We start from the raw sequence: 11,646 nt of genomic DNA on the forward strand, positions 1-11,646 counted from the left end.
ACCAATATTGGGAGAATTTGAATTCAAGGAGCATTTTGGGGTAAAAGTTGGGAACCGGTCATTTCACCTAATTTGAAGGTGCTGAATCTGATAAGACCGGTTCCCAAGCCAATTTTCAATGTCTAGACTACCTAATTTGCATAAACAAAATGGCTGCCAAATTGACCATTAAAAATCTTATTTCTACAATATTCTTTTATAATACTCGCTTTCATCGACATGGATACTGCAAAATCCTGCATACATGACATTCTGGAAAATTTGTTATTTCTGTTTGCGGCTAATTAATTATGCAAATTTATGCATATTTTCCAATATTATGTATAATTTGATAATTACACCTAAAAGTTTATCATTTTGGGTACAAATAGCATTTGTATCATTATGATAATTGTTTGGCCCTTAAATATAATATTTAGGTCAATTTTTCTATGTATTTTATCGTCAGAATACTTGCCTAATGCACTTGATATATCCCAGTACAGAATGTGAGCAACCGTGAAGGTCCGTGTAAAGACCCAGTAACATCCGTGATCATCCGGGGTATTCCGTGTTGGCTCCGGGAGCATATCAAACAGGATCCCTATTGCTACTTTGCCTATCCTTGTAGACTCCGTACTTTTCCGTACATATCCGTGTTAATAACCAGTTAACTCCGTACTCACTCCGGAAATGCTAGGAAAATACAAATTTGTGCCCCGGATCATCACGGACTGAGATCCGCGATGATCCGTGAAGGTGTAAAAGGGGCTTGAGCGAAGGATTAACATGACATGCAAATGATATCGATTTTCGGTTCACCTCTTTGAGGAAATTGCTGCCGAAGGCGAGCGAAGGGTTGATAGAACACAATAAGACGAAGGAACAGTGAGCAATGATTTGATATGGCGTCCGATTAGAAACGAAGACGAGGGAATAGATTCGTTACGGGTTCTTTCGAGATCGGTCCGCTTTTGCAAAAGCGGAATTTGATGTCCATACATTGTGTTTATATTTATTTCATTTTTAATGAAGCTGTTCAAGAAATAAAAAAAGGGAAAAGAGATACTGCGTAAAATCATCCTTCAGGTTTCAAGAAAAGAAATACAGTATACGTTTTACAATGACATTTTGAAAACTTAACTTATTGTTGTTAGTATTGTTATCATCCTCATAATCATTATTATTATCATTTTTACTATTATTATAGTGTTTAATAATCATCATTGCGAATAAAAAAAAATTCCCCGCTCGCTTCGCTTACTTACAATACTTATAGACAATTAGGTTATAGATTTGTATGTACGTACACTCATATAGCCTATGTATAACACATACCCTCACCCACACACATTTCCCCTTATGAAATGTATATGTAAATTCATCCTATTACCCAAATGTGTTTTTTAAGATGTTAGTATAATATCAAGTAAATTTTCAGTTGAATTTCGTGAAACTATCCTCCAATCTCTTAACCTTTAATGGAAAGCAAAATACGACCAGGTGGGTGCTTCATAAGCTGCTCGTAAGATACGAGTGACTTTACGCACGACTGGTGATTCTTTCATGTACTATATGATACATGTATCCCCGTGTAATTGGGTTATGACCTAAGAACATGTTCCAGTTGTGCGTAAAGACGTTCGTAACATTACGAACAGCCTTATTAAACACCTACCTGGCCTTAATTGTCATTGGCAGTTAATGAGCGTTACCACGGTAGTTACCATTGGATGGCAAAGTTAACATCGTGGTAACTTTTATGCAACAGGTGGGTGTTTCATAAAGCTGTTCGTAAGATAAGAACGACTTTAAGAACGACTGGTGATCCTTTCTTTTGGTAAATGGTATACACCATAGGCGATGGTTTAGCGCGTAAGAAAGGATCACCAGTCGTTCTTAAAAGTCACTCTTAACTTACGAACAGCTTTATGAAACGGCCTCCAGTACCCTGAACGTTTAACAAACAAGCTGCTTACTTTACAAGATAATTCAAGGAGGAGAAAGTAGACTTTAATCAGATTATAATGTGTTGTCTCGCTCTTTGAGGAAATTGTCGTGGGATTTCTCCTGGTAAATATCTATTCAAAAGTACCGCCTCACCTTAATGACGCATCCTGATGGTATGTCTAGGGAATTACAGAAAGTAACTGCATGTTCAGTGAACCAGCGGCTAGCTATAGGCGATCAGCACAAGTCACACACACAATTAAGGGCGTTGTGATGATCCTCTACCGGACAAGGACAAAACATTACAATTTATCTGGGCTTTCCCTAAAAAAGATCATGTGGATTCTATATTTAGGATTCTATATTTAGAATTTGAAGGGGGGGAATAATAGGCCTGTTATACCGTGTTCAAAACATGACGTCAACAGTAAATACCATGAATACGTACGAGTGAATATGAATTCAAATGCATTTTCTCTGTGTAGAAGCCATTATCTGTAGCTGTCAATTCAAAACTCACTTTTGTCACGCTCCATGGACAATGGCAATGTTCGCGTTTGCAGTTGTTCGCGCGCAGCCATGCTGAGACAAGATGGACTTTTCTACAGGTGTGAGGCAGCAGTTCCATCAGGATGTTTCCGAACAGACCAACTTTCACCGACTACTACAGAAAACGCGTTTGGTGTTGCAGGAAGGCTGTTGATTGCTCCTGTTGATTCGTTCCGACTACGAAGATAAAACTTTTAAATGCAACCCGAAGCAGCACCGGAAGCAGTGTAGGACCATGGGCCCGACACCTTCACGCCCAAGGGAATCGGAGTAAGTGATCAATGATTTTCATATTATTTTTTATAAACTAACAAGCTTAAATATCTCGGATCTATTACACTGCAAAAATTCTGGTGTCGATTTAATGCCAGCCCGGAATCTATATATGTCCACACCAGAGAAATGTTCAACAACACCAGTTTCGTTTTGGTCTGACACCAGATTAGTATTAAAACCGCATCGATTTGATTCCAAACTGGTGTTGTTTCAATACTTCTCTGGTGTTGACACATATACATTCTGGGCTGGTGTTAAATCAACACCGGAGGTTTAGCAGTGTATATTATTCTCTGATGTCCGCTAGTTTGCTTCAGTTGCTTTTTAAGTCATTGTATTTAGTGTCAATTGAATGATCTTTTACTTTATCTTTAAGATTGTTCTACATATACTTACAATTTACAAATATATTCATGCCTATGTTATGACATGATGTTAAGTGTTATATGCTACATGTATTGTCACAAAGGCCCATGAGAGACCAACAAATTGTTTAATAGGCTTCCCTGTTTTAATAAAACTACTTTATACCCATACCAGGGGCTCTTAACATTGGCAACTGATTTAGAGCATTAGATATGTATTGCTGCAATTTATTTCATTATAAAGGATACATATTCACACAAGTATGAAATAATGAAAACAAAATATGATTTTTAGGTAATAACATAAGAAAACGGAAAGTGGAGATGTGACATCATCAGCCCACCTGATGAATATTCATGACGACTGTTTTCACAAAATATTGCTGAAGTTAAAACTTCAATAACTTTATTATTTGTTATCCGATTTTGATGAAATTTTCGGCATTTTGATCAGTGAATTCTACTCTATGTATTAAAATATCAATATTTTCAGCCCGGACCATCCCTTTAATTACATAATTTTATAATTTAAACTAACGGCTCTTATCATGCAGCATAATTGAATGAAAATATTTTCAGTACTTGGTATTTTCGAAACCCCCTCTCACTGTTTAGAAGCTGTCAAGTTATGATTTGTTTCAGTTATCCCTATTGTCAATTTTGTGTCAAAGTCAAGTTAAATGAAGACATACGCGGAAACACATGGGACAATGCCTTGTGCATTTTCATTTTAACAAAATTGTGCAAACATCTTCTTTTACAATTTTATTTATGAAAATCACACTGATATCGAGAATGAAAGAATCAGCTTATCATTTGAAGATATACACTCGGCAAAAAAGTTCTTGGACACTTATAAAAGTTAAAATATTCCATACAGATATTTGAATCAATTCAAATTATTGTATGTCAACATGACCAGACAATATTCCTCTTCCAGTATAACATGACATTTTCATGTGAACAGTCATGCATGGATGGTTAAATGCTTTAAACGACAGCAATGTCAGCAAAAGTAAATTGCAAGAAATGGACCATTCCAATGCTAATGATCATGGCCATCCAGTAGGCATACATTCAACAATTTTAACAGGTGGTTATCATTTTGAATTGAATGCTTAGGGATGCACATGAGATGCATAATGAGATGGACACTCACTTTCAAGATGAAGTTTTCCAACCAAGAGCGTGCAAGAGCAATAGGAATATTGAAGTCTGGGCAGTCATTTAGACATTTATGCCACATAAACTTTCACAACTTAAAGAATGACATCGTTTCCTTGCAATTTTCTTTTACTGTTCACATGAAAATGTCATACTGGACGAGGAATATTGTCTGGTCATGTTGACATACAATAATTTTCCTTTAATCAAATATCTATATGGAATATTCTAACTTTTATAAGTGTCCAAGAACTCTTTTTAGCTGAGTGTATTTAAAAAATAAAGACAATAAAACACTTAAAACTGTAATACAATACTGATCAATGGTGTACGATTTGCTCTATATAACAATAAGCTGCTGATTTTTTTTTAGACTCGCCTTGTGACACCCTGATGAAATTGTACTGAAAAGAAATAGGTGTCAAATTTTTGGTCTTATGTTTATTCTATTGTTTTTTAATATCTCATGCATTTCCTTGTTATAATTTTTTTATGGTGTTTTGTCGATGGAAATTATAGGGGACAGAATGACAACCACAGACAACATGAAGTAAATTGTAAATTGCTTTCTGGTCCCGGGGGGGGGGCACTTACATTGACGAGTGGATACCATGCGGGACCACCCCAAAAAAAACGGAAAAAGGATGTCCTTTTCATGATAGGGCACGTTACGTACGTAACGTGAAAAAGGGGTATCTATTTCGTTAGGAAAGCTACGTGTTTAGGGTCAAATTTCCGGGGATGATAAAACAAAATAAATCTGTGTTATAAAGGATGTCCTTTTTGCCCCAACACTACGTGTTTAGAGTCCGATTCGCGCGACATGTGGAAGGTAGGGCCGTACTAAACCAAAAGATGTGTAAAAGTAAAACCGACGACCGACGGACCCGTGACATACATGTATCTCTCCCGGATATCGCTGTACTTGTTTTGGGGTTCATTTCAGGGAATACTTGTCAAGAGTATCGTTTTGTTTCCAATATTTGTTAAGGGTAGGGTTTCACACGCCAATACTTGTTAAGGGGTGCATTTTCAGAATATGGAAAATACGTGCTTATGGTTTTTTTCGAGACCCCATGGTCGCGCATGGTATCCACTCGTCAATGGAAGTGACCCCCCCGGGTTTCAGGTCATTAAAATATAATAAAGTTTACATCGCTACAAAGAATACCTCCTGGTCATCCAAGCGTGAACACGCACCACATAAATATGGTATCAAATTTGGGGGAACGTATTCTTTCAGGTCATATATAATGATTATGTGTTCATGGCATACCTTAAATTAGGGATGTGTGATGTTTCATTTTTGTTTACTCACACGGTATATACAGTATAAATGGAGTGGGCGCAGGGGGCACCCACTCACTCCTACGAACAGAAGTAACGACTTCAATTGGTATTCAGAGACCGAGGATCTCTGCATGGGTTGTGCAATCATCCATTGATCTTTCATTGTCCATACGAGTTTACAGATATTTGAACTGTTCACATGGTCGTGCTTCTGTGGTTTGTATGTATAGGCTACCGATTCAAGTCATGGAATTGGGTGAACTTCACACGAATGTGAAAAATACACAACACAACATTGCTTTATATTTATTCATGTTGGCTTAATCTTGTCCCCCATATTGGTCTGGTATTTCGTGCAATCAAAAATTCCTTGACAATAAGCATAAGGATGAAAGGTGAAATGTGCATATAGATACGTGAATTATAGGGTACCTTCTATTTTGACGTGTGAAATAGACGTTCATAGTTTCATCTGCCAAGCCAGGAAAAGTGATCAGGTTAAATGTAACCAACATAGCCGGAGCAATTGACAACAAACATATGTTAAGCCCCTAATAATGGTCGGGGAGCAAGACACCTTGGCCCCCTGAATCCCCTGGTATATATTTAAGAACCCGTGGTCGCACGTGTGTACTGTATATCTTTAAGTTTAAGTACCACTGTCACTACTACTGTTACTAGGGGTAGACCCTGGATTACATGTAGATATAGGGAGGGGGCACATTGACAAGCAATGAAAAAATAATTACGATAAAGGCCTATATTACACGGTTGTTATTTTGTAAACATTTTTTTTTAACAAAGGGAAAATTTCGGTAGGCGAAGCAAATAGGCCCCAGGATCAACGCCTGAAGGTAGTACTTATTCAACTATATGCGCATCCACAAGCAAGCTTACATGTAACGTTGTAATGTTCTTACTTTCATTCAATTTTGTTCAGACTCATGCATGCTGTTACGATATCTCTGTTCTCTGACCAGGTTTATTTCACTACCACTTTTCAGGAAGCCTACTCTGAGGAAAAATGAACTTCTCGAGCTATCCCGTAAACTGAGCTTTAGTGACGTCACTGAAGTTCTACATCGGCTAACATGTACCATCCCCCGGGCACGAATCGACGATACCCGAGGCAACCCAGACCGGGTCTATAAACTGCTTCTGGAGTGGCACAAGAGCTGTGGGGCGCCAAGTGAAGCTAGAGCGAAACTTTCCGTTGCTCTTTCACTTTCTGGTAGACAAGACCTGGCCGATGAACTTGAATCAAGTATGTTAATTTTGAGGATATTTGGGTACCCCTGTTCCTTAATTTAGACAAAATTTAAATTCGCAACCCACCCTAGGTCAAATATGCTATTCTGATTGAATCATGAAAAATGATTGAATTTGGTAAAAAAAACTGCATCAATTCAACTTTCCAATAATTTATGTCTTTTTCTGTATGCATAAATGGAATCGCTGGTCCCAATACATGTCACCACACCATAAGCATGTGAAATTCCACAAAATTACGGCCATCTTTAATAGATTTGGGGCTTGCACAATTTTGCTTTAGACCCGAGATCATCAATATTGTCACTTTATGTCGGGATGTAGGACGTGGAACACACAAACACTGTGAACACCGTTCCATAAGTAAAATGAAAAAAAAAAACATGACCATCGTATAGCCCACTCCTTATTGAAGCAACCATTATCTTTCTCTTGTTCTTTCAGATGAAATCTTACATGTTACCCTATGTCGACAGATTCTCGCCTTTAGGTATGAGAGCCTGTTGGAGGAAGAAAAATGGAAAGATGGCTATTTCATCAAACCAAGGCTAAAGCATCTCAGTGATTCGGGGATATCTGAACAACCTGCTTTTGATCCTTACGAGTGCTTGGCAATGCCAGGGAAGAGTATCATCATAGAGGGTGAAGTGGGAATGGGGAAGACGATGCTTATGAAAGGCATTTTGGCCGAGTGGGTAAGGAGGTATAAGAGAGGAGTGTCTCTGCCTCTCTTATTCTTTTTGGCCAGCGACGAAATCAAGGAAGAAGACACACTGCATAGTGTAATCTACCGGAAATATTTCGGCAGTTGTGAAGGCATCACAGAAAACGAACTTTCTGATTACATGATTGGGGACCCACATGGATGTTTGATCGCCATTGATGCAGTTCCTAAGATGCGATCATTATTGAAGACTCAAATTGGAAGGTCTTTCCAAAGCAATATGGGAATATCAAGCTACGAATTGTCTTTGATTATCACATCCAGGCCAAGAGATTCGGCTTATTTCAGTTCGGATCTGAAATTCAAGATCGACTCCTTAAATGCCGAAGAAGTAGAGATGTACGTCCGGAATACCTATTCATCCCCTAAAGATAAGGAACATGGAAGCAAACTCGTAGAATTCCTTCAAAGGAATCCCATCGTTTGCAATGATCTGTGCTCCATTCCACTTCTATGTGGTGTGATGTGTAGACACTGGAGCATTTGCCGACAACAAGAGAAAAGTCACATGCAACAGCGAATGGAATTTTGCCATGGTATTACCCACGTTTCTAAGTTGGTTGCTGAAGCATTGGTACACGATAAAATCACCGACATTAAGCCCCTGCTTTTCCCCACACCAGGTTTCAATTTCCTTCTACAGTTGAAGAATTCGGGAGACTGTGGTAACACAGCTCATGCAGACGACCTCCTGCAGAAGAACATGGAAAATCTCGGCCAAGTGGCATTTAAGAAATTGAAAAAGATTCAATCTCTTTTCGGGAAGCCGATTTTACCGTTTGTCCGAGATCTTACAAGATAGCTTGTCTAACGAGAGTTCTGGTGAAAAGAGGAAGCTGCATTGAATTTTTCCACCCGATCATTCAAGCCTACTGTGTAGCTGCCTACATCGTCAAACTCCACCATCGGGGAACCAGGGAGTTCAACAAAACTCTATGTGAATTAGATAGCTGCGTATCCTCTTATCGCAAGTGGGTCTACAGGTTTGTCTCTGGAGATAGTCACATCGAAACAGCAAAAGATGTTATCAATCATCTTGCACGAAAAAGTTCCACTCACAACATCCTCTGCGAGAGCCTCGCAGAAGTATATGAGAATTACGATACGCTTCAGGATGAACATCCGGTTATTGTGCCTCCTGATTTCCACGACATTACATGGCCCTCAGGTATCGTTCTGAAAGATCCCACCTCACGCACCCTAGGAGGGTTCTATTCAGTTGCCAAGTATGCCAATAACGCCATAAGCGAAGTCACGATACACAAAATGTCCTCGTATGGTGATGAGGAAATTCAGAACCCGCAAGCTTTTCAACAATTGCAAGAACTTCGACTTAACTTAGGTGCCTTGTTTATGACAGAATGTGACCTTCACCGGTGTACTCTCCTCTTCAAGGCGCTGATTCAAAGGACATTGCGGGTACTTGATTTGTCCGGTTCAACATCAATAGAAGACCTGAGCGATGCTCCCGAACAATTTCTATCATGTCTCCCTGACCTCACTACTCTCAGACTTCCAAACATGGACCAATATCCATGTCTGCTTCTGGCATCTCTTCCAGATTGCTGTGCAGGACTTAAGGAATTGTCGCTGGCATTTAGGAGATTTTGCAGCCACTCTGGGAGCTGCATGGAATGTAACAGTCGTTTCGAGAAATTGGAGACCTTGGCGATTAAGTGCCCTAGCTCCGTGGTACGATCGCAACTAGCACATATCATATCATGCACCAACATCTTAGGAAGCATGTCCTTGGCATGTGAAAGAATTGACGAGGATTTTATTGAGTCTCTTGAAACCTTGAGACACGTACATAGGGTTCTTGTTGAAGTAAATTCAATCGAGCGGGATACACTAGGTTGCCTCCTCCAAAAGATCCCGGGTCTCAAACAATTCAAATTGGCGTTTGGTGGGAGGCACGAGGCTGAATTAATCAATACATTCACGGCACTTTCGTCTTCCAGCAATATCAGTGAGCTAGATGTCAGTTACATTATTCCGGGTACCCCTTATTCAGATCGACCACCACCAAGTCCTGCACTCATGAGGAATATGCACGACCTGATTGTCAAGCTCCGGAACCTCAGGATTCTAGCCATGACGGATGTACCCCTTGGCAACACGGCAACTCTTGAAATACTCCAAGATATGAGGTCTGAAAAGATCACTGTAACTGACTTACGGTAAATAAGAATTTTTTAACAATAAATATTCTTAAGACAGTATCACCATTGAAATTTTCAGACGATGTTTACGCGGATTCGAATAGCTCGTTGATGTATTTTTAATGAATTATTTTATCGCTTTTTAGTTTGTGTCAATTAATCTGCAAAATATAAGTTCTTTTAAAATGATCCTCATATTTTTCACAGACTTGTTTCGAAACCTCCAATCCCCATGTTAATCCTAGAAAATAGTTTGAGTTTAAACCGTTTATCACACAAATGTGATGACGAAACGAGAAAAAATGGTTTTGTTGAACGGCATGTAATGATTGTAATAACGGACACTTAATAAAATGTGTAGTCAAAGAATCGTTTCATCTGTAACTCCTAATTAAATAATTCATGTAAAACTAAAGGAAACTGCCAGTTCTGACAAAAAAAAGACGATATACTTTTGTTGTTTCTCCCCAGACTTATTCGATGCAATACGCAATCCAGTGGTCCCTTCGAAATCTGTAGAGAGATCCGAAGAAAGGGCTGTGACGTAACAATCGTCCATGGGACACCCGGTTGCAAGCATTCGGAGGTAGGTTATCAGTGTAGATGTTTTATAACCACACTTTGTGGTCCATAAGACAGAAAGAAAAAAACAGTATCCTACAAGATGAGGTGTGATTACCTACACATTTTCTTGAAGTTTTGGATTCAGTAGCATCAGCTTGCTTCTGCACATATTCTTCTCTTCCGTTCACTTAACATGTTATAATATGCACATCAACTTGAATGTTGTACTTTTAATAAGTTAAAATTTGAAAGAAAAAAAAGCGCTTGCATGTTTTAATGAATTTTGAACTATATGATTTGGTTTCAATTGTTGGAGTTACGTACATTTCAAGGAAACTCCTGGGAAGAAACTTTCATCAAATATGAAGTGCGTCCAATAATTATTTACTTAATTTATTTTTGTATCGCAAACTCCTATTTTGACATTCCTTTTTGCCTCAAGCAGCCAACTGAATCAAGGGGAGGGCAGTCGGTTATTGGTGCAGAAGGAATACAGCTATCCAGAGATGCGCGGGATGACAGGGGTGGACAAGCAACTCGTCCCAAGAGATCGAAATCGTGGCGACCGACGATTCCTTTACAACGGCCGTCAGTTGAATCTACAGAAGATAATGAACTCATGCCAGAGATACCGCCTCCGAAGCGGTCTTCCTCGAGACATCAGTCAAAGGCTGTGGTGTCTCCTGAGGGATCTTCTTCCGGAGTAGGGGACCCACAGATGACGTCAGCCGAGGAGCGTTTGCTGATGGTTTCTCTTCCGGTTCTTTTACCTCACACTCTCAAAATGAAGCTTTCAGAGCAACTCCAATCCAATACCTTCACAGGCAATGACTGGAGAGCTCTTGCTGAAAAATTTCACATCGATAAGTATGCAGCTCGCATGAGTAGACATCCAAATCCTCCGGAAGCACTGTTCGACGTTGCTATGGAGAGAAGATGTTTTACATCACTTGAAGAATTGGCAGATGTATTTGAGAGCATGGAACGGGAGGATTGCAAACATGAAGTCATGAAGTACATGCAGCAAATGAACGTCAGTATACCAAAAAATTAAGCTCGTGCTTCACGCTCGCATTTGATTGTTTCAGACACACAGCTTGTTCTTTATTTAAATAAAAACTCGCTTAGACTGTCCAGTTTTCAGGTCGGAATATCAAAAATTTTGAGCTCGCTCTTCGCACTCTCATTGTTTAATTGGTGATACTTGTATCCTCTTCTTTAATCACTAACAACAGTCCTAATTGAGTTCTTTTTAACGGTATTATAATAAAATTTCGGCTCGCGCTTCGCGCTCGCTTTGTTTAGTTGGATACTTATCTTTATTCATGATAATGAAAACGACTCAGAATCTTCA

The 11,646-nt window shown here is 39.1% G+C and overlaps 1 protein-coding gene across 1 annotated transcript; it reads left to right on the forward strand.

The window, feature by feature from the left end:
• Window positions 1–2,532: 2,532 nt before the first annotated feature.
• LOC121413162 lies at window positions 2,533–11,346 on the forward strand. Its single transcript, XM_041605923.1, has 6 exons — window positions 2,533–2,748; window positions 6,578–6,837; window positions 7,287–8,024; window positions 8,312–9,746; window positions 10,200–10,314; window positions 10,735–11,346. Exons 1-6 carry the CDS (start codon window positions 2,714–2,716, stop codon window positions 11,344–11,346), a joined length of 3,195 nt encoding a protein of 1,064 aa, XP_041461857.1. The 5' UTR covers window positions 2,533–2,713.
• The last annotated feature ends 300 nt before the right edge of the window (window positions 11,347–11,646 follow it).

This window comes from Lytechinus variegatus, chromosome 4 (genome assembly GCF_018143015.1).
Source record: "Lytechinus variegatus isolate NC3 chromosome 4, Lvar_3.0, whole genome shotgun sequence".
Lineage (NCBI taxonomy): Eukaryota > Metazoa > Echinodermata > Echinoidea > Temnopleuroida > Toxopneustidae > Lytechinus > Lytechinus variegatus.

Bases quoted from the DNA above. Each gene is read 5' to 3' on its own strand.
- LOC121413162 (XM_041605923.1), top strand. From the start codon at position 2,714: ATGGGCCCGACACCTTCACGCCCAAGGGAATCGGA. The intron at 2,749-6,577 runs GTAAGTGATCAA...ACCACTTTTCAG, and splicing joins TCACGCCCAAGGGAATCGGA to GAAGCCTACTCTGAGGAAAA. The intron at 6,838-7,286 runs GTATGTTAATTT...TTGTTCTTTCAG, and splicing joins GGCCGATGAACTTGAATCAA to ATGAAATCTTACATGTTACC.